Source organism: Sardina pilchardus, chromosome 22 (genome assembly GCF_963854185.1).
Source record: "Sardina pilchardus chromosome 22, fSarPil1.1, whole genome shotgun sequence".
Taxonomy (NCBI): domain Eukaryota; kingdom Metazoa; phylum Chordata; class Actinopteri; order Clupeiformes; family Clupeidae; genus Sardina; species Sardina pilchardus.
The window spans coordinates 29,268,036-29,290,107 of record NC_085015.1 but is presented as its reverse complement, the minus strand read 5'-3'; the positions used below and the strand labels follow the sequence as shown (position 1 = coordinate 29,290,107).

The 22,072-nt window shown below is 41.1% G+C and overlaps 1 protein-coding gene across 3 annotated transcripts in view; it reads left to right on the top strand.

Annotated features, from left to right (window-relative positions):
- ccdc57 (coiled-coil domain containing 57) overlaps positions 1–22,072 on the top strand; it is a 205,147-nt gene that overhangs the window by 27,765 nt on the left and 155,310 nt on the right. For all 3 annotated transcript variants that reach the window (XM_062526216.1, XM_062526217.1, XM_062526218.1), the window contains exons 5-6: positions 10,693–10,850; positions 20,950–21,024. In XM_062526216.1, the coding sequence (XP_062382200.1) occupies positions 10,693–10,850; positions 20,950–21,024 (233 nt within the window). The remainder of the gene's footprint in view (positions 1–10,692; positions 10,851–20,949; positions 21,025–22,072) is intronic.

Genomic DNA, 22,072 nt, shown 5'->3' with positions numbered 1-22,072 from the left:
TTAAATTAACTGATTCAAACGCACTGTGAAAAGTCTTTGACATTTGTTCAGAATTGAAACTTGTATTCAAAAGCCGTAATAATGTAATGATAGAAATAGTCCTGATTGTGATCCATCACACAAGCTATGGTCCGTTTCTCCTAGATGTCCTCTAGCTGGTCCAGAGAGTGAACTGTCTGTAGGCAGTTAACCTGAACAGACTAAAAAGGCACTTGGACCATTTTAGATTTTATGTAAGGTCACCACGTAAAACAATATTTCCTTAATCAAATGTTAAAACACGTTTCTTTTTCGCCCTCGGTACGAACAAAATCGCCATCATCATCTGCCTGAGGAAACTAACTTTAGCAAGCTGGAGATAGCTAGCTCAGGCAGAGTTGCTAACGATAGCCCACAAGCTAACGGTAGCCAAATCAAACGACAGATAAGTATGCACATGTAGCGTAATCAATCAATATTTAGGTAACAGCAAACTTTTCAACCATGTCTATGTTTTAAACATTCGTCATGTATTGTACCGTGTGAAACTAAACATTACTGTTAGATCGTGCTAAAAAATGTTAGCTACAGCGAACTTACCTGCTGTTGATGGGCTGGTCCAAGGTTTCGGCACAAACTTCAAGTAGGGAGAGCATAGACACTTCCAAAGACGTCTCGTTCACAGCACAGTATCTGGTAACTCCATGACTGAGTGATGCACTGAAGTTCCCCAAGCAAATTACTTAAATATTAGCCTTCTGGCAACAGACTCCCTGGGGTCAGCACTGCTGTGCAGTGTCCAGTCCACAACGCACCAGGCGGTGTTACCCACCCTCTCCAAACCTGTGAGAATCGACGGGGGCTCGTCTAAATCACCCACTGTAACAATTCACGTTTGTCTTTCTGTCCTCACTGGTTCAAACGCGTAGCCACAGGGTCCCTGGCAACCTCTAAAGACCTTTCCTCCTCGTCTTCTGCCACAATTAACGTTACGTATGTCAGTCCCAGATGCATCTTGCTATGAGCTATCAGTGTGGAATGTTCACCAACCAACCCAGTGGTGTCATAGCTAGCCTAAAAGCAAGATGGTGGCGAGCCAAAATAAAAGCCTTGATACTGCTGTACTGACATGTCGTTTTAAATGATGGGAAACTACTTTACGTTTATTTTTTTCTGGCCAAATCAATTCTATTTAACTTTACTTTGATTCAAACCCATACAAATGAAACTGTTTCATGTCCACTTTAAGGTCAATGGAGAGGGAGAGAAATGCTTATTACCTTCTTTCAATGAAACAGCAGTGTCTGCTCAACTAATACGCTTCATAAGTCACAAACATTAACGCAATGTTTTGGACAGTTTGACATTAGCTAAACGGGGGTGCCTTTGGTGTTTACATAGATAAAAAGTGAGTGTTAAAGACGTCACTTCTCTGGACCAATGAGGGAACAGAAAGCGGTCGAAGGAAAGTCTGTGAAGCAGCCGCGCACTGTAGAAAATATCAATTGATTACAAGCCCCTGCTAAACCTAATAAAGCTGACTCCGCTGAATATGGAAAGTTTCAGTTCAAAGTAAAGTCAATAACCGTAGTGGGTTGATAAACCCACAATATAAGCTGTTAAGGAGAATGCCTAACTGTTCTCATGACACTCGTTTAGTCCCTAGGAATAATGCTTGTAGGTATCATCCTCGGCCGTTTTATTCGGGCAGTTCCTGAACACATTAAGGCTGGCTTACATTGCACGATTTTGGTCTGTTTTAACAGTCGGCGATTACATTTCCAAAATCGTTTAGTGTAAGGTGCCAATCTTAGCGGTTTTAAGTCCGTCGGAGGCAGTCTTTTTCTAGTTTTGCCGTTACGACAATATCAAACATGTTTGATATTATCGGAAGTCTTTTCAGTCGTGGCTCATGCAAATAGTGACGTGAACATTAAAGACCAAATGTGACCTAGCTCCAACACGAAACAGGAAGGGGCAAAATAGGCAACAGCTGCAGTTTATATGATTTTTTTGTTATTTCATTTCTTATAAATGATTAGTCCAATTATTCTACATGACAGAACAGCTCTATATCTGTTAGGGATGTCACACATGAAACAATGCTGCAGAAACGCGGAAAAATTACTTTGATATGAGTAGGCTATCATGTGAGTTCCTGTTAATGATGACGTGTAGCCCCTATTGCACGATGGAAATAATTTGAAGGAATCTAGCAGCAGTCTTGTAAATAGTGACCCACAGTCTTTGCAAAATCCTAATCTGAGACTAGCCTGTGACTAGACTGTGACTAAAAACTCAATGAATTGTCTTTAGATGTGACAGGGTCTGAGACAGTAGTCTTTCAAAAATCTTTTCCAAATCTTTGCAAAGTCTGTCAATGTAAGGTAGGCTTTACTCGTCCCGGTTGCTGAAATAAGGCAGAGACTGCAGTACTGACTCAGGCTGCTTTGAGCTGCAATACTCTGAAACCCAATGTGTGATACGCCTGGTCTACCAAAACCTTATGTTAGAGGGCTTAGGCTGAACTAAGGTAAGGCCGTCTCGCACGGACCAACCACTGGGGAACTGCTCATCGCTAACTCCGGTGCAATAGCCAGTTCTTCCGCAGCTTACTACTTCAGCTGACTTAACTTCTACGGTGGCAAAGTTAAATCCCAGCCTTTCATTGTGCCAAACACCGTTACCTATCACCACCGCTCTGGTCTCTAAGTACAAGAAAGGCTATGCGGATCAGCATAACAATTTATTTGTCAGGTACAAGTTAAGAATTCAATACATTACAAAAAGCATCTAAATAAATAATATGAAAATTACGAAAAACAGGTTAAAGAAATACTTAGGCTATCATACAAAAAACAGTCATAGAAATGTACATACCGGCTCAGAAAGTGATGACTACACACTGAGATGGTGCGGGAGAATCTGGCTACAGATATAACTCCCAGATTGGTGAATTGACTATCCTTATAGGCTACTACATTTGTGATTGGTTCAGACCGTAATAGAGGTTACATGAATGGAGATCACATGATGAGTACTGTAGGTGAAACTGAGACCATTGTTGTAGTGAAACCACTTGAGTAAATCAATCAAGACATGACAATACATTTGGTTAAATTTCCTGGTCCAAGTTAACTTCTGAGGACCTTGGACAAACATGTGACAGGAGGTCCACAATAGGCCCACACTTAGTAGCTAATCAAGAGTCCATATATGATTGAAATGAATGTCATCAGCCTAGGAATTAGATCCTTACAGTAACATTTAACCCTGCACTCCCCTGCTGCGCTGTGAAATCGTACAGCATACCCTGACTTGGTGTTTCATACCGCTCAATCTAGCTCACGTTCAGAATGATAAATTCGAAATTTTGCGTGGGAATGAGCATATGCTGTTGAGTGGTGGTGTCTTAAACGAGGGCCTTTGTTGCCTTTCTTAGCGTTGTGCTTAAGGGGCACCAGCTAGATGAAGATGTTGAAGTTGGTGCGCTAGTGTTGCGCGGGTGGGCTTTTTTTTAAACCCGCACCAACCCGACTCTTCAGGAGATCCAAACCGCCCCGCCCAACCCGCAAAAATATGTTCGAATCGTGACCCAAATCCGACCCGACCCGACCCGAGGAAAGAAACAAATGCACCTAATGTCTTTCGTAGCCTAATTAGCCTAATTCTCCCAATTCTCCCGTGCACGTGAGGACAGCAGTGGTTAAAATGATCGGTCATTTTGACAATCTGCGCTCGTCCACACCATTCATAATTGGAATCTACAGCCTAGACATAGCTAGTGTTAAATCTCTTCATGGACATAACGATTTTCCATTAATATTTCCCCTTGCAACTTCATAGGCTACTTTTGCGTGAAACACTGCCAAGCATAAACACATTTTGCATGCACAGCTGTTTATTCGTGCATATGACAGAAGCAAGGTGTTCTCGCATTGTGCACAACCTTCCATATCCCAGATCATTAGGCTATATGTCCATAAAATAGCATATGCGCGGTTTACTTTTTTCAGTCAGTCACTCACGCATGACGCAATTGGATGCTGAATTTAGGAGAAATTATGTTTTGCGCACGACCACACCTCCTGCGTTGTACATGGGATTTAGAAAGTCTGTAATGTAAAATGTCAGCCTAATTCGTTGCACCTAATATGTCATAAGTTCCCAATGTAATGTGCATTTTTACTTTTTTGACCTGACCCACCCGCAATGTTTAGAAAAAAACTACTAGGCCTACCCAAATCCACCCGACCCGCGGTTAAACCCGCGGATATCCACGGGTAATGGGCTGAACCGCACATCACTATGGTACGCTAAAATAAAACGTTTGGGAATCGCTGCCTTAGACTAGGCTTAGGCTATAGCCTTTCACCCTGAGCAGTGGCATAGACTTTATTTAATTTAATTTCAATTTAATTTCACTTATAGAGCGCCAAAACATTACACATGTCTCATGGCGCTTTACAGAGTGTTAAACATTCAAAGAGAGCCCATGAGTAACAGGGGCAAGGAAAAACTCCCTAGAATTGGAGATACATATAGGAAGAAACCTCAGACAGATCCACGACTCAAGGGCCCAACCCATCTGCCTGGGGTCAGTTACAGTAAAGTCATTTGTAGTTTGAAAGTTACAATGACAATGAAAGTTAAAATAGTCCAGTGTAGGGAATAAATTGTCCATTAGTAATCCATTAGTTATTTCGGAAAGTGATGGGTCGCTAGGATGCGTGGGCCAAGGATTCGGGCAGGGAACCACAGCAGGCGATGGTAGGGCAGTCATAGGGATGGCGATGGCAATGGCGATGGTAGGGCAGTCAGAGGGATGTGACTTCAGGTGTGATGAGGGACAGGCACAGAGATGGTTGATGGCTGGTAATGGGAAAGGGAAGAGAAATAAAGTGTGTTAGTATTACTGTAAGTCATGATGGTTGGTATTAATAAGTATATCAATGGTGATATAAATGATTATACTATAGAGGGTTTACAAAACGCTTTTACACACCTCTTTTGTGGGGACAGGTGCGTTGGAATAGGTTACCCAGTTAAACCCGAAAAGAGAATCCCGCACATTTCAGCACTTTATGTGTTGAAGCTTTTATTTTTGTACCATTTTACAATTTTCAATTTTCAATTTAATTTCGCTTATAGAGCGCCAAAACATTACACATGTCTCATGGCGCTTTACAGTGCTAGACATTCAAAGAGAGCCCATGAGTAACGGGCAAGGAAAAACTCCCTAGAATTGGAGATACATATAGGAAGAAACCTCAGACAGATCCATGACTCAAGGGCCCAACCCATCTGCCTTGGGTCAGTTACAGTACAGTCATTTGTAGTTTGAAAGTTACAATGACAATAAAAGTTCAAATAGTCCAGTGTAGGGAATAAATTGTCCATTAGTAATCCATTAGTTATTTCGGAAAGTGATGGGTCGCTGGGATGCGTGGGCCAAAGATTCGGGCAGGGAACCACAGCAGGCGATGGTAGGGCAGTCATAGGGATGGCGAAGGCAATGGCGATGGTAGGGCAGTCAGAGGGATGTGACTTCAGGTGTGATGAGGGACAGGCATGATGGTTGGTGGCTGGTAATGGTTTACCTCACAGGTGAGGTATAGGGGAAAGGGAAGAGAAATAGAGTGTGTTAGTATTACTGTAAGTCATGATGGTTGGTATTAATAAGTATATCGATGGTGATATAAATGATTATACTATAGAGGGTTTACAAAACGCTTTTACACACCTCTTTTGTGGGGACAGGTGCGTCGGAATAGGTTACCCAGTTAAACCCGAAGAGAGAATCCCGCATATCGTCCACCACGCATGCAAACATCCACCCACCCACCACGCACGCAACATCCACCCACCCACAATGCCCCTCCCCAGGCGAACCCACACACCACATCTGAACCGCGCACCCAAGCAGCATGGCCGAGCATGGCCAGCCAGAGTCCGCCCACAGGCGGCGCCACCCATCCACAAATAACCCCCCACCACCATCCGCGAGCAGAGAGAACGGGGCCCGCGCCAGCCCCACCCCACCCCATCCACAACACCGCACGAACACACACCAACGGCCCGACCAGGACACACAATCTGATCCGACCCGCCGCCCAGGCCCCCCGGAAGCAGCGCCCCCAGACGTGTCATCCTGTCATCCTGTTAACAGGGTAGGGAGGCGTAGGGAGGCGTAGGGAGGCGATGTAATGTAATTAAAATCGTTAAAATCATTGGACATTGGTGTAATGTAATTAAAATCGTTAAAATCATTGGACTTCCACTCTAGAAACACCACCCCAAGAAGGCCCGGACCGCGAGCCCAATCCAAATACAATGCCGCAACATAGCCCTCCCCTCCGCCATCCACTCCCAGCATTCCCACCTCCCCCGTCCCCCCCATACACACTGCTATTTAAAGGAATACGCCACCCAAAAATGAAATTAAGCTAGTCTCGGTCACCCCCAGAGTTAGAACAGTGAAAAAAACCCGGTTAAAATCCGTCCGGGCATTCTCCTGCTTTGGGAGCAGCGATTTTAGCTTTAGCTTAGCACAGTTGCTGTAGATGAAGGGTGTCAGTGAGCACGTCCTCCAAAAAAGTGACCGAAACGTCTACATTTTTTTCTAAATATATCTTGGGAGCCGTGTGTTCAAAACGAGTACAAATCATAATGCAAAATCGAACGAGACTATTACCTGGGCAGATCTTTACTTGGAACTATATTCAGCCTCATCGCCGACGAAGCACCGCTAGCTAGGCGCAAAGTTCTCACGTAGCAATCTTGTAAACTCCCAACCATAGATTCGACTGGAACTTCAAGGGATGGGATTCAAGTGGTGCTACGTGAGAACTTTGCGCCTAGCTAGCGGTGCTTCGTCGGCGATGAGGCTGAATATAGTTCCAAGTAAAGATCTGCCCAGGTAATAGTCTCGTTCGATTTTGCATTATGATTTGTACTCGATTACAAAAAAAAAATCTTTTCACTCGACGAAATTCCAGGACCCTACGTTCACGACTTTTCCTAAATACGCGTGTTTTGTCACCCATAATTTTTACATGATCAAAAGCACACCGGTACAAGCTAGTTTAGAGCTATTTTGCGCTCACTTATGTGACAACACTATGTTGTCTCGCGTTCGGCCATGTTTGTCCAGGCTGCTATTCTCTTTTCTCACAGCAGATGTCGCAAAGGTTTCCTGTCAGTCGGGCATGAGAATAATATTTTACCATAATACATATAGTTTATATATGTGCAATATGTATTATATATGTGATTTATTTTAATAGCTATTTTTCATTTACATGGCATAGTCTATGGAGGCGATTTACAGTGGTAAAATGCGAGTTTGTTTTGAAAACGTTGCAACGTTGTTCTATGAGGCAGGCCTACATGTGTAAAAAATATTTTCGTCGTAGCCTATTTATGTACGTAGGGCGCGTATGCCTACATACATTCATAGTTGTATATCTTATCTTCTATTTGTATCTTTTAAAGCTCAGACTAATGTATAAGCATTTTCTTAGAAACAATAGGCCTATAGCTTTTTTTTCAGCAGACATCGAAACATAGCCTACACATTCCCAAACGGATAATATCTTTCACTCATCATTTTTAATTCTCGCGCCTATGCCTGCTCAGCATAGCTGCTCACTCTATCTCCCCCCCTCCGAGGTAGCTAGACCCTACAAGATCCCTACAAGATTTTTACACAGCCTACGTGTGTAAAAAATATTTTCAGCTGAAATTTGAAGTTTTGGCCAAAACATTCACGGCAAGCGAAACTTCAGTGGGGGCAGGGAGGTAGACTTTGTTAGACTCCCCTAAAAGGAGTGTCTAAAGGTCTAAAGCTGCCAGTTACAACTGTCGTTCAAAAACAATTTACGATTAGATAGTTGTTTTTATTAAACTGCATGTGTAAAGCTTGATATTATTGGGAGGAATTATTAACCTTATTATTAGCCTTCCAAAGCACTCTTCCCTCGGAAAACATCGCAGAAGCCCGCTACTTCTCTCTCCCACGACTCCAAAACAAAACTGTTATCTGTCACAGCAATAGGCAAGTCAATTTTGAATCACAATGGTCAACGTTTCAGCACTTTTTTGGATTGTTCTGACGGTAGCCTACATTTATGACTAGGTGCAACGACTTGATTATTTTCAGCCGATAACTGAATGTTATAGCCTATTCGTAGATTAACTGCACTCAAACTACCGTGTGTGACATTGATTTAATCATCTTTATAACAATCTCCAAGATATTAAAAACTAATATTCATATTTATTAAAAACGAAATAGGCCTATATATAAAAAAATACTACGAAAAAGTCGAAAGTCAAGTTTGCTTAAGGTTTGTTCAAGAACTCTTCCAGAGTTTTTACCTCAAACAACACAAATAAAGATAGCCTATCTCAAACGTGCTGTATGTCATAATGAAACAACCACAGACTATCAACACGGTTTGACACGAATGAGACATGGCTTAGTGCAAACTGAATCTATGACCAAACTATTTGATTCGTGCACGAAGCGCCATCTAGCTATCATTATGTGTAAGTGACAGCGTCCCAGTCTAAGGACTCAGCGGTCATTTGACCGCCTCACCGCGCTTTAAGTAGTTCACACCAGCACGGCGCTTCTAGTAGGTCGTCAAAGCGGTAAAATGACCGGGGCGCGGCGCGGCGCTTCTAGGTATAAGTGGGTCAGAACGGCCCGGCACTTCTAGTGTTAAGTTGTTTATTTCATCAGAATATTAGCAGTCGCCACAGAGATAAGAACACACGCCTTGTATCAATATCCTCAACATCAATAGATAGCATGGACATGACGATCACAACAGACATTCTGGAACGGATAGAAGGTTGGCTCTCATCATTGCGTCAGTATCCTTAAGATCCTAGCCTATGCTTCCAGTTAAGGTGACAGCTAGATAGCCTACAACCATTGACTTTATAAATTTACAACGAGGCTACCGGTTGATACGTTTAGGTAGGAAATACATTGGATAAGATATACCAAACTCCGAGTCATGGTACCTAAGTTAAGCACCCAGCCAATTACACATGACCCTGGAAAAAATGATCGGGACAACTCACAATGCCATACCACAGAAGCCTAACCTACCTAAATCATAGAACACTTATAAATCATAGATCACTTATCTTTTCTATGACGCCAGACATATTTTTCCTTGCCTTCTTTTTTTCCCCGTTTTTGTTATTTAATGAAAACATGTATCCTTGAACTATGCGTGACTTAAAACCAGATGAAACCTAATTATTTTCACGTACTTCTTAAAGTGACAGGCACTCAATTAGAACTACACACCACCCCTGTATTTAAAGACACATGTAATCAATATGAAGTATTCAAATTACTGAATATTTTCAGTAATTATACACATCCTAAAATGCTATAAATTGTTAGCAAAATGTATAAGTGTATGAATTCAAATATGAAATAGAAACAAGACAAGCCATTTTCTGTGTGTGTGGAGGGTTGAGCAGAGATTAGGATTGCCACTGCTCTGAATGATCTGTATCCCGCTTAAAGGAATACGCCACCCAAAAATGAAATTAAGCTAGTCTCGGTCACCCCCAGAGTTAGAACAGTGAAAAAAACCCGGTTAAAATCCGTCCGGGCATTCTCCTGCTTTGGGAGCAGCGATGTTAGCTTTAGCTTAGAACAGTTGCTGTAGTTGAAGGGTGTCAGTGAGCACGTCCTCCAAAAAGTGACCGAGACGTCTACATTTTTTTCTAAATATATCTTGGGAGCCGTGTGTTCAAAACGAGTACAAATCATAATGCAAAATCGAACGAGACTATTACCTGGGCAGATCTTTACTTGGAACTATTTTCAGCCTCATCGCCGACGAAGCACCGCTAGCTAGGCGCAAAGTTCTCACGTAGCACCACTTGTGAAGTTCCAGTCGAAGCTAGTTGGGAGTTTACAAGACTGCTACGTGAGAACTTTGCGCCTAGCTAGCGGTGCTTCGTCGGCGATGAGGCTGAAAATAGTTCCAAGTAAAGATCTGCCCAGGTAATAGTCTCGTTCGATTTTGCATTATGATTTGTACTCGTTTTGAACACACGGCTCCCAAAATATATTTAGAAAAAAATGTAGACGTCTCGGTCACTTTTTTGGAGGACGTGCTCACTGACACCCTTCATCTACAGCAACTGTTCTAAGCTAAAGCTAACATCGCTGCTCCCAAAGCAGGAGAATGCCCGGACGGATTTTAACCGGGTTTTTTTCACTGTTCTAACTCTGGGGGTGACCGAGACTAGCTTAATTTCATTTTTGGGTGGCGTATTCCTTTAAGGCAATAAGGTTTTGCCTATATTTTTGTAATGTAATAGACACAGTCACACTTTTTAAAAACTATTTCAGCTTGTGTAGGCCTATCGGTGCTTTCTTAACATATTGAACACAATACCACGATAATACCAAAAACAGGGATAATTTTGGTCACTATAACCGTGGGGTTAAATTTTCATACCGTTACATCCCTACTTGGCAGTATAATGTATGGAACGGTTGAATATATATTGGCAGGTAAAAATTTTGAGTGGCTGGTAGATTTTAAAATCTACCTGCCACAGTGGCAGGTGGACAAAAAAGTTAATTTCCATCTCTGACATAATAGGTGTATTATACAGCTTCTGTGACGGATTAGCAAACTAGGTAAAATCATTTACATGTACTTCATTTTGCAGGTGGAGCTATTGAATAAGGAGCTGGAAGTATACACCAGAACTCAAAGTCAAGCCACTCAAGCATTACAGGCCTCTGAGGATCAGTGCTACCAGGCTCACAAAGAAATCCAGCATCAAGAATGGATCCTGAAAAATACTATTTCAATGAAGGATACTAGGTATTTTTTTTACATGACTGCTGTTAATTTATGCTGTTAGTTTATGATGTATACCAACAGCTAGATGATGTTTCTTGATATGAAGAGAGTTAAGCTCCTTTGCAAAGAGATAGCAACAGTTAGTGAAAACAGATAAAATAGAAACAAATACCATTTTTTTTACTTTTTGACTTCTCGTGGCTTTGGCAACCTCTGTTCAACAGTGACTGCCCATTCCGATTCCAGATTAAGAATCCAATTAATTTTCTCTGTTGAGAATTTGATTATAAGCCATACAATCATAACCGTCCAAGGTAGATTATATGTGACAACGAAGCAATTGAATAAGATCATTTAAACGCCACAAGTTCATATGATATCAACCTTGTTTTAAAGGGGAACTATGCAACATTCTCAACTTAATAAAACTTGATGGTTAAATGACCTGTTGTGGTGAAAATGGCGACTTTCCCTGCTCCCACTACCGCAGGGTTCCCCAAATAGCGGCCCGCGGGCCAGATGTGTGTCTTGTGGGGCAAGTGAGTGGCCCCCGCCCACGTGTGTCTGCCATGCACGGACAAGAATGTCAGTATACAGGGAATCCTCACTGCATCCAAGCGAGCAACTGTTGTGGATTATTGAATGCTCTCCATCTGCATTGAATCTGTTAAATATGCGTCATATTTCTCGCTCAGAATAGCAGTAACCTGAGCGACTGGAAGAAATTAGAAACGGGTCGTCTGACAGAAGTTGTGCTCAAAACGCTGTGTTGCGTTGCACACCACAGCAAACCCTTACGTGTCTGAACCAGTCCTCCACAAGCTACATAGAACACATAAGTATTGAATTTTGATTCTTCTGAATGAAACAATTGAATAGTAATTATGAAAAACTAGCAATGAACTTATTGCATCCTCAGTGCCCTCTAAGGTCCACAGTAATTTAAAATGTACATTTTCTTTTTTTTTCTTTTCCTGTCATAAATTTTGGTCAATGATTTGATTTTGATTTCATGATCCTGGGAACACCAGGGAACATGAAACTTGGCGGTCACTCCCCCACCGCACTAGGCCAATAATGCCTTCTTCTTTTTTTTTGCTAAAGAACTACATGAAGCGTTGCACCCAAGATGACAAAATGTTTAAGTATGTTAGTCTCAAGAACTCGTATCAACCTAGCCCATACCCACTCATTTGTGATTTGCACACATGCATGGATGCACACACACACACACACACACACACAAACAAACACAGACACTCACGCCCACACATGCGCACATGCGCATGCGCACACACACACACACACACACACACCCACACCCACACACCATTAAAGGAGCATTTCACCTAGGGATGGGCATTCGGTTAAATTTTCTTAGTCGATCGTCGGGAGAATTAACGATCAACTATCGATTAATCATTAATATTTACATATTAAAATTAATTGTTTATTAAATTTAAAATACAATGAAAATACAAAACCACAACGTGTTTGTTGCGTAGTGTGAGTCTTGAAGCAATGAAATCAATTTCACTGTGTGGCAACAATGAAACATTTTACCAGGCAGGGGCAATATTTGACGCCATTCTCAGTTAAATGCGAGTTTCCGTTTCGATTGCGCTCAGTTTCAACCTAGCATCAACTCGAATTTAGCATGGAGGACAAGCGATGCTCAACGAGCTGAGAAAATGACACAATGGATGTAGCGCATTGAGATGATATGCTGCCCTTATAGCCTACATTTATTGAGACCAGCATATCACATTCCGTCACGACATAGCCTATCACCAGACTGGTACGGTAGAATCTCACTAACAGCTGCTTCTTTTCTTCGTAGTGAGATTCATTACCAGTTTGGTAAATAACATTACAGGATGCACCGCGATATTTAGTCAAGTCATACATAGGCTATAGTTTGAGTTATGGCCGTGTTTGGATAAAGGCGTCTGCTAGCATAACCATAACCATACACGTCATTGTAGTAGTGTTTGCAGCGAACTAAGTCACTTTAAAAATTTAAATGGTCCCACACCACACTTCACCGTGACTTCTTCATGATTAGCCTACTTCAAAAATCAAAACGGAAACTCGCAGGTAACTGAGAATGGCGTCACACAGTTCCCCCGGCTTGTAAAATTTTTAACTGTTGCGGCGCAGTGAAATTAATTTAATTGTTTCAAGACTCACACTACGCAACGCAACCTACAATAGTTTAATCGATTACAAATATATGTTGTCGACGAAATTCTTAATGATCAATCCTCGATCGTCGATTAATTATGCCCATCCCTAATTTCACCATTTTGTATTAAGCTTTATATTGTTAGAACCTCAGTCATATTTTTGAATGGTCGTGCATCATTCCCTCATTTTCCCCTGAGATGGGAGAAAAAAGCCGAAAATGTACTTTTGGGTCATGTGGATAAAAGCCAACAACTCCCAGAATTCCCTGCCTTTCACTGCCTTACCAAGCCACCCACCAGGAAGTAGCTACAAGTACACAGAAGGCCTCATTTAGTGTAGGGCGATATGTAGCAAAATAAAGTGTTTGGAACATTTCATATAGATTTTTGCAAATTATGTTTTTTCACTTCCTCAGACCCTATAGTTTGCAAAACTACCTGTTTCCGATTTTTTCCCGGGCTGCACAGGCCCGAAATCCAAGATGGCGGATATATCACCAAAAATGGCAAATAATCGCCTTTTTAAACATTTCAAATGGACATATGGTATATATTAGGTATAATCATTATATATATATATATATATATGCATTTTCTAAATAATTGAATTACTAAATATGACCATTAGTAACATGAGTCTCATGATAATCAACCAATAATGGGTGTAACCACCATTATGTTATTATGGTACTTTTATTTGCATACCCGTTGACTGATTATGTTTCCTTCACATAACCTAACTAGAAAAGCACTTCCGCAGACTTCCACCTGTATCGCTCTACCTAGGTTGTCATACATTTGAACCTAAACTATTCAGATCGCCACCACGTGGTCATACCATGCCATTACACCACAAAGCGAAAAACATAAACGCCTCCAGAATCCCGACGGTGATACGGATCACTCCCAAAATTGAATAGTTTCTTCTGTGGGTCATTTCTGACCACCTCTGAACATTTTATCATTTGAATTAATATACTAGCACAGCCCTTGTTACTCGGAAACAATAAACAAAATGAAACGTGAGCTTTTTCAGGAAGAACTCAGTTCTGTAATCTTAACGATCTGATGGCAGGGGACCACCAGGAAAATGAACCAGCACTTGTGTGGTCAGACATGGACTTTTATAAAAGAGTTCAAAAGGTCATTTAAGTAGACTACATCACATGCCTACTACTACTATATGTAAGAGACATGGGATGTGTCTTTACTGGATAGGAGTAAGTATAGGAATAGTCTCCCCTGAGCTATAATAAGAAAATGTATATTAATAATCACCCTGTTTGATCAGTTGCTACACTACAGTATATTGCCAAAAGTATTGGGTCACATGCCTTGACTTGCATATTAAATCCCATTCTTAATCCATAGGGTTTAATTTAATGTTGGTCCACCCTTTGCAGCTATAACAGCTTCAATTCTTCTAGGAAGGCTTTCCATAAGGTTTAGGAGTCTGGTTATGGGAATATTTTACCATTCTTCCAGAAGCGCATTTGGGAGTCCCCATGTTCCTTTAGTTTCAATGAAAGGAGCTCTGAATGCTTCAGCATTGACCAAGAGATTTTGGACAATTCCATGCTCCCAACTTTGTGGGAACCATTTGGGGATGACCCCTTCCTGTTCCAACATGACTGTGCACCAATGCACAAACCGAGGTCAATAAAGACATGGATGATAGAGTTTGGTGTGGATGAACTTGACCTCCTAACCTCAACCTAATAGAACACCTTTGGGATGAATTAGAGCAGAGACCAGTCTCGTCGTTCAACATCAGTGTGTGACCTCACAAATACGCTTCTGGAAGAATGGTCAAAAATTCACACACTCTTAAACATTGTGTGAAAGCCTTCCCAGAAGAATTTAAGCTGTTAGTATCAGTTAGATATTTGAAAAAAGTGGACCAACATCATATTAAACCCTGTGGATTAAGAATGGGATATCGCTTAAGTTCATATGCGAGTCAAGACAAGTGACCTGATACTTTTGGCAATATAGTGTTTCTGGAGGTTCTGGTTTCATCTGGAGGGAGATTATCATTTTTTTCATGCTCTTCCATTTCACTGCATGTGCCTTAGCCATGGTGCTACTTTTGTGGTCACCATAGATGATCTGTCTCGTGAACTTGTAACACCTCCTGTATCACCTCATCCTCAAAGTCAAGGCTATCTCCACACTGTGAGAGCTATTGCACAGGGTTCTTTGCCATCTGGTCATACACTGAATTCTTATCCTTGCCACAGAATCCAGTTAGGATCACATCCGATCATACAGTGCAGCTGCACAATGCAGTCTACCATCTTGTCAGTTATCAGATCACTGCAGGCTACCATATTCTATTTTCTCTTGATGTAGAGCATACCAGAAAGTTGCTTTGAGATTAACGCTGGTTTGACATAGGCATCATTACCAGCAGAATCAAGGACAACAGGTCCATGATAGCCTGATTCTCGCAGCATTGCGTAAGTGGAGAAGATGATAGTGTTGAGATGATAGTGTTTGCCTCAGACTGGTGAAAGCAGAAGTTCTGCATTGGTTGCTGGGTTGACAAGTTAGTACAGTGGGGGCCACCAGAGTAAACAATCTCTGCATCAACAGTTTGTGCAATGTCAGTCAGGTAGCCTCATATACATTTTTGTAGATGCCCCATGTTACTTACGCTACAAAGCAATGTGTTAAATGCTTTAGCCTTGACCTTGAGGAGGAAGTGTTGCAGGAAGTATCCAAGTTCACAAGACATGTCATCTGTGGTCACACAAGAGTACCACAAGAGTAGCACCATGGCAGAGGCAGGTGCAGTGAAGTGGAAGAGTATGACAAATAAATCATCTATCAGTCTCACCCCAGATGAAGATAGCTTGTGCCAACGCTGCCTCTGTGACAACTACTTGCCATATCTAGTACGCCATCCCTCCCTGAGCACCATCCCATGCCAATCAGACATGGATGGGAGTTGGTGGATGGTCATTGTCGCCCTGTCCGCAACACAATACCTGCTCTTCCAACTCATCTACCTGCATTAAGGGCAGTTGAAGACAGCACGGAAGATAGTAGTGCGAGTATGATTGGGAAGAAAATGAAAATGATGATGTGCAGAGTAGAATTTCATCAGATAGTGGTGATTCAGAGTCTAGTGAGGCAGAATGCTCTGATTCGGACTAATCTTCTACTACTTTAAACTTCTTGGATGGTGGCCGTCTTGGGTTTCGGGGTCAGAACAATGTGTTAATGTCAAAAGGATGTCAAAAACACAATCCTTATGGTCAATTTACCACAAAAAATGTCTTCATGCATCATTTTAGGTGCTCTGGTTTTTATATCTCTTATACATGATTGTGTCAAGTTTGCCTAACAGGGTTAATTCATCAGGCTTTATGGAAAAGTATAATTGTGTATCATCTGCATAAGAATGGAAATGAATGTCATGTTTCCTAATTTAAGAACCATGGGGAAGCATAATGCAGGGAAAATAAGAGGGGCCCCAGTACTGAGCCTTGAGGCACTCCATATTTTATCATAATCTGGGTAGATGGTTCGTTATGGACCAGTACAAATTGTCGACAGTTGGTAAGGTATGATCTTAATCACGTGAGTGCTGAGTCTTTGATGCCTATGGTATGTTCAAGCCTATCAAGTAGTATGTCATGATCTATGGTGTCAAAGGCAGTGTTTCTTCTAAACGTCACATTTTTGCCTTCCCAGATGGTGGCCATCTTGGGTTTTGGGGTCAAAACAATGAGCTAATGTCAAAATGATGTCTTCATGCATCATTGTAGGTGCCCTGGTTAAAAAGTTCATTTGTGTATTAAAAATGATGTTTTCGCTCTACCAGATGGTGGCCATCTTGGATTTCAGGGCCAAGATGATGTCTAAATCTCAAAATGAGATGTATAGGGTGTATAGAAGTCAAATCAGTCAACAAAATATATTTGCCAGAGAATAGTCACGGAATTACTATACTATATGTTATTTTTTGTGATTTTTCTGCATACATTGACCGCCATTTTGAATTTTGGCACTAAAAATGATGAAAAAAATTGGAAACAGGTTGTTTTGTATTCAATGGGGTCCTAGCAAGTAAAAAAACACTAGTTGCAAAAATCTATATGAATCGTTCCTAAAATAGCACAATTCCCCTCACTAATTACTGTAACTTTTGGCATTAATAACGATTCTAAAATGAAAATGATTATTGTTTTATGTTGCACTCAATCTTGTGGCCATATATCAATTAAGTTGCTGTTCTTCAAAGGGAATTAGCGAAAAAATCGTGAAAAAACCCAAAACGTTAATTTTATATATTTCCATGTCAAATGTCCCGCAAATTGACAGCTAGAATACCCGACGTTTAGCAAGTATTAGTATCGCTAATACTATTTGTGCATTTTGATTGAGGCCTTGATGGACGCCTCCTGTTCTGTGCTGTATTATGGCTCGTACAGATAATCTTGTGCATCAAATTCACATACCAGATCTTCATTTGCCATATCAGCATTCAATGAATTGGTATTCAATATTAAATCGTAGTTACTTATCAGCTTTCTCCACAGACTGGGAGCCTAGCACGTTAGCTTAGCTTCCAACAAAGATGGCGGCTATATATTTTAGTTTCTGCAAGTGAAGTCCCACCCCTAGGGCCCCCCCCCCCCCCCTTGGAAAAATGAGGAAAGCCTTTGTAGTTTCACCTACTCGACAAATATATAGGACTTCCTGCTTTCAATTATGTAAAATGACGATTTTTACATCATTGAAAGCAGGAAGTCCAACATTGAAATCCGTATTTCTCCCGTCTCAAGGCAAACTGAGGGAATGATGCACAACCATTCAAAAATATGACTGCTTTTCTATACAACGCTTAAGGAGAAACTATGCAGGATTGGCGATTTCATCTCCGGTTTCGCTTGCGCTTTCCGTTTTCACTTGTTTTATGCTTGCCTATTTCTCTGCAGAGCTTCCACTACAGCTTTAGCGTGTATATTTGCATATATAGGCTATATATATATTTATAAATTACAAGCGTGGTTCTTCTCGTTCTTCACGCGTCTCAAACTTCCAGATGTAAACAAGGAGCGATCGCTCCCCGGACAAACTGCAAGGCTGCAATAGCGGATAGGGACACTGGGGGCGGGAGGAAATATTACTGTTTTCGATAAAACTGGTCAGTCAAGCAAAACAACGATTTACTGTTGTTGATTAATGGGTACATAAAACACTCAAAATATGAGCAACATTTTTTTAAAAATCTCAAAATGTTAAAGGCCAGTTTTTGCCGTTTTTGTCGTAACTTAATTTGGTGATGACGGAACTTTGGGGACACGTTGAGGCTGCACTTCTGAATTTTAATGTACTCTGAAATTGCAGTTCGTCACATAATTTATATCACAGCTACCTAAGAGTTGCCTAACGTTGTCCGATTTCAATTTAATACTTTTTTCTGAATTTGGGGAGGTGTCGTTATGGAGGCTATGTTTTCCATTTATTCCTTTGGGAAGAGGTTGTGGCTACACTTTCAACATAAATAGTTTGTATATTTACACTTCGAATTTCGTTACAGCATTTAAATCATTGCATGGTCCAAGCGGTGAGTTGATATGCGAAATGCTGTTAGTTATACACCGAACTAATAAATAATCAGAAATGCTGACCTGTCGCTGGCGCCCTCTTTACTGTCGTTCTAATGGCAGTGTTGGCCTTTATTTTGAAAATTGAAACGTTTACGTGGAGAATCGATTATACAATCGATTCAGTGAAAATGTAAGTCTACATTTTAAGTCTACAAATCAATCATGATTTTTTCGAAAAGTGACAGCCCTAGTATGAATGTGTAGTACCAAGGAGCTAATAACGCAAATGTGTTGGAAAATTAACCTGCAATGCGACCTAGCACACACACACTCACACACAAAAGCAAACTCACATGCAAACACTCATTTATAGGCAAATGGGTTGTAAGAGCAGGAGATGGAGACAAATTGACAAGCGTGATTTTATTTTTGCTGAGCGAATGAGCGGAGGTCATATATTGTACTGCTATAGTATGCGGTATAGCTAGTTTGTTGCTGGCGTTATTCTTGTTAATCTGTCAGTATTGGCTACAGGGGATCTTAACCCTCTAACCGCCCGGGTTTTTTGGCCATGGCTTGAAAGTGGTCAGAGATACAGTCCTACTGTAAATGTGAAAATCATTGAGTATGAGCTAAAGTTTATGAAGGGGGTAAATGTACTCATCTAATTTGCATATTATGACATCACAGGATGGCAATAACGTCACATTATGCACCTTTCAGTAAATACTGGTTGTTGAACACATTTGAGCAGTTTTACTTTGATTTTTGTAATTTCTCCAACATAACAAACAAACAGGACCACAGTCACATGTAAACCAACAATAGTAAACTATTAGTATTACCACAATCCTTATGTTACCATACAATAAAGTAGCCTGGTCAAATCAGTTCCTATCGCGGATGACTTTGTAGTTCTCCAGAGCCCTATTTTTACTAGCCCTGCTGTCTGTACCATGTCAATTACAGACACTATCATCATGATTATCACTGGCACCAAGCACACCATGCTTATTTGAACCCTCTGGTCAACATTGCTGCAGGTAGACACTGACGTATACACGCAAAGACGCACCTCCATTCACCTACGCATCTTGACTGTCACTGCCAATAGATGACCGATCATAATCTCCAAAAGGCAGATATTCTCCTTCAGAATGAGAGTAGGTGAATGACAGACCCAAGACTTCATAACACATGAGTTTGTTTTTTAACATTAACAAGGTAGAGGCAGAGCCAGAGGAGTGAGAGTAAGAGGAGGAGGACGGGGAGGCCAAGGACCGTAATCTCTGATGAGATCCGAGCCACTAGAGCATTGCAGTGCTGCGTATCAATACAGTAATGAATTTCATTACTTATAAATTCTTTTTTATAATTACATGACAATAAACTTGAACTTGAACTTGAAGTAAAGTACAATACAGTACAATACAGCTCAATGAGCGCAGCAGTACAGTGTTGCCTGTGGATTGTTCTGTACGACTGTAAAAATAAAGTATGTTTCAAGTATTTGGGAAAAGTATTCCTACACAGTATTTACAGTATTTTACTATTTGTTTGGCAGCTGAAAGATAACCAATTCAAGGGCTTCTGTCTCCTGAACAGGAAACTGAAATCATGAACATGGTCCTAGAAAATAACGCCATAACATTATGGCAAATATAAAGAAAAATAATAGAAAACAATGAGATATTTAAAATGTATCAACTTACTGTATCAGCGTATTTACTGTTTGTAGTACTGTTTGTAGTGTAACACTGAATGAAAAAAGGCTTAAGTCATTATGATGAATGGAGAAGAAGTGTTTTCAATTCATCGCAGTGTTTTACACTGAGCACATCAGTGTTCAACTGGTTCTTATAAATGTCTTGATATGATGGTTTGTGTGTGTCTTTTGAGAACAAAAGATCATTTTGAGGAGAAAGTACATCGTTTTGAAGGTAAAGTTTCATTTTGCAGGAGAATTGAGGAGTTTGCTCATTGTGTGTGTGTTTTTGGATTTGTGTGTAGAGTTCTGAGAGTGTGAGGCATGCTTTCAGAAAATGTGTGTAAACAATCGAGAAAAACTGTAATTTATTTGTTTCATGGCTCTTTTGTTGTAGAGCTATGTGCACCTTTACTTAAGAGTTTGGAAGTACCTTACACAGCCTCTCCTTGCCCCGCTCTCTCTCTCTCTCTCTCTCTCTCTCTCTCTCTCTGCCCCCTTCTCCTTCTCTCCCTCTTTCCAGCCAATGCCATAAACAAGCTAGGCATATGCCGTAAGAATACTGAAAAACCCCAAACGGTTTTACTATCTGGGACAATACCACTTAGTGACAAATCATAAACTACAATGATTGTTTTTTAAACTTAAAAAAACTTGATATTTTTTAGAATACAGGAGCTTGAGGGTCAACTAAGCCAGATGGAGTGCAAACGTGAAAAGGAAGAGCAGAAAGCATGCAGAAGGTATGATTTCAGCTCTTTAGTATTTTTGTCTTTACAGTCTACTTGTTCTGACAATGAGGTGGTAGACAATACATCATCGGAAGTTAATAATAGCAATAAAAAACTACTCCCTGTTATCTGGTTTAGGTTTTTCATCAGAAACAGTTCCACACTGTAAAGGTATACCAGAATATTAAAGGAACATGGCAACTTTTTGGGGAAATTAGCTTATTTGCAGTCTACCAGATTTAAGCCGCATTCACGCTGCACAGCTAGCCGGCAATTGACTGGCTTTTAGACGGCTCGTCCCGAGCGTTCAAACTGGAGCCGGCTAATTGGTGACATGTTTTACACCAACAATTGTTGAGAGATGGGCGGAGAGATGGGCTGAGAGATGGGCGGAGCTGTCGATGACGCGAGTTATGCGACCCACAGCCGGAAGATTTAAAATCAGCAAACAGCTGAGCACAGCTGTCATAATCATAATCACATACGTTACTCCTATTATCCGCCGCCACGTCTGCCCAACATATCTCATGCAGGGATTAAAGTTTTCCGGCACCGTGCCGGAATTCCGGCGTGCGGCCATTGACAGCGTTCATTTTTTTAAATATTATTTATTTGTTAACGCTATTGAAAAACACGCAGCATTCGTTAGGCTGAATTTCCTTTCCCTGCTCTCCCTCTCTGTCACTCACGCGTCACGCACCCTTGAACACACGCTCACACACACACACTCAGACACAGACACAGACTCCCCTTCGTGCACACCACGTCTGTCTCCATAACGAGATCATCCCTAGCGGTCGCACTAATGCACCTGACGCTGCGGGTGGAAGCAAGTTCTTCCGCAAATTTTGTAGACTATGTGTGCAACTTTACCAAACCGTATAGAAGTAAACGAATTCTCCTTGGCCCGCTCTCAATGGACACCCGCCCCTCGACATGCACATTTAATCCAAACAAAACATTCACAATCGTGAGTGCAATGACGCATAGAAGACGACTAGCTGAATTATTGTTAAATACGGTTAGCATCATTAGTAGGCTATGCTGCAGTGCACACATC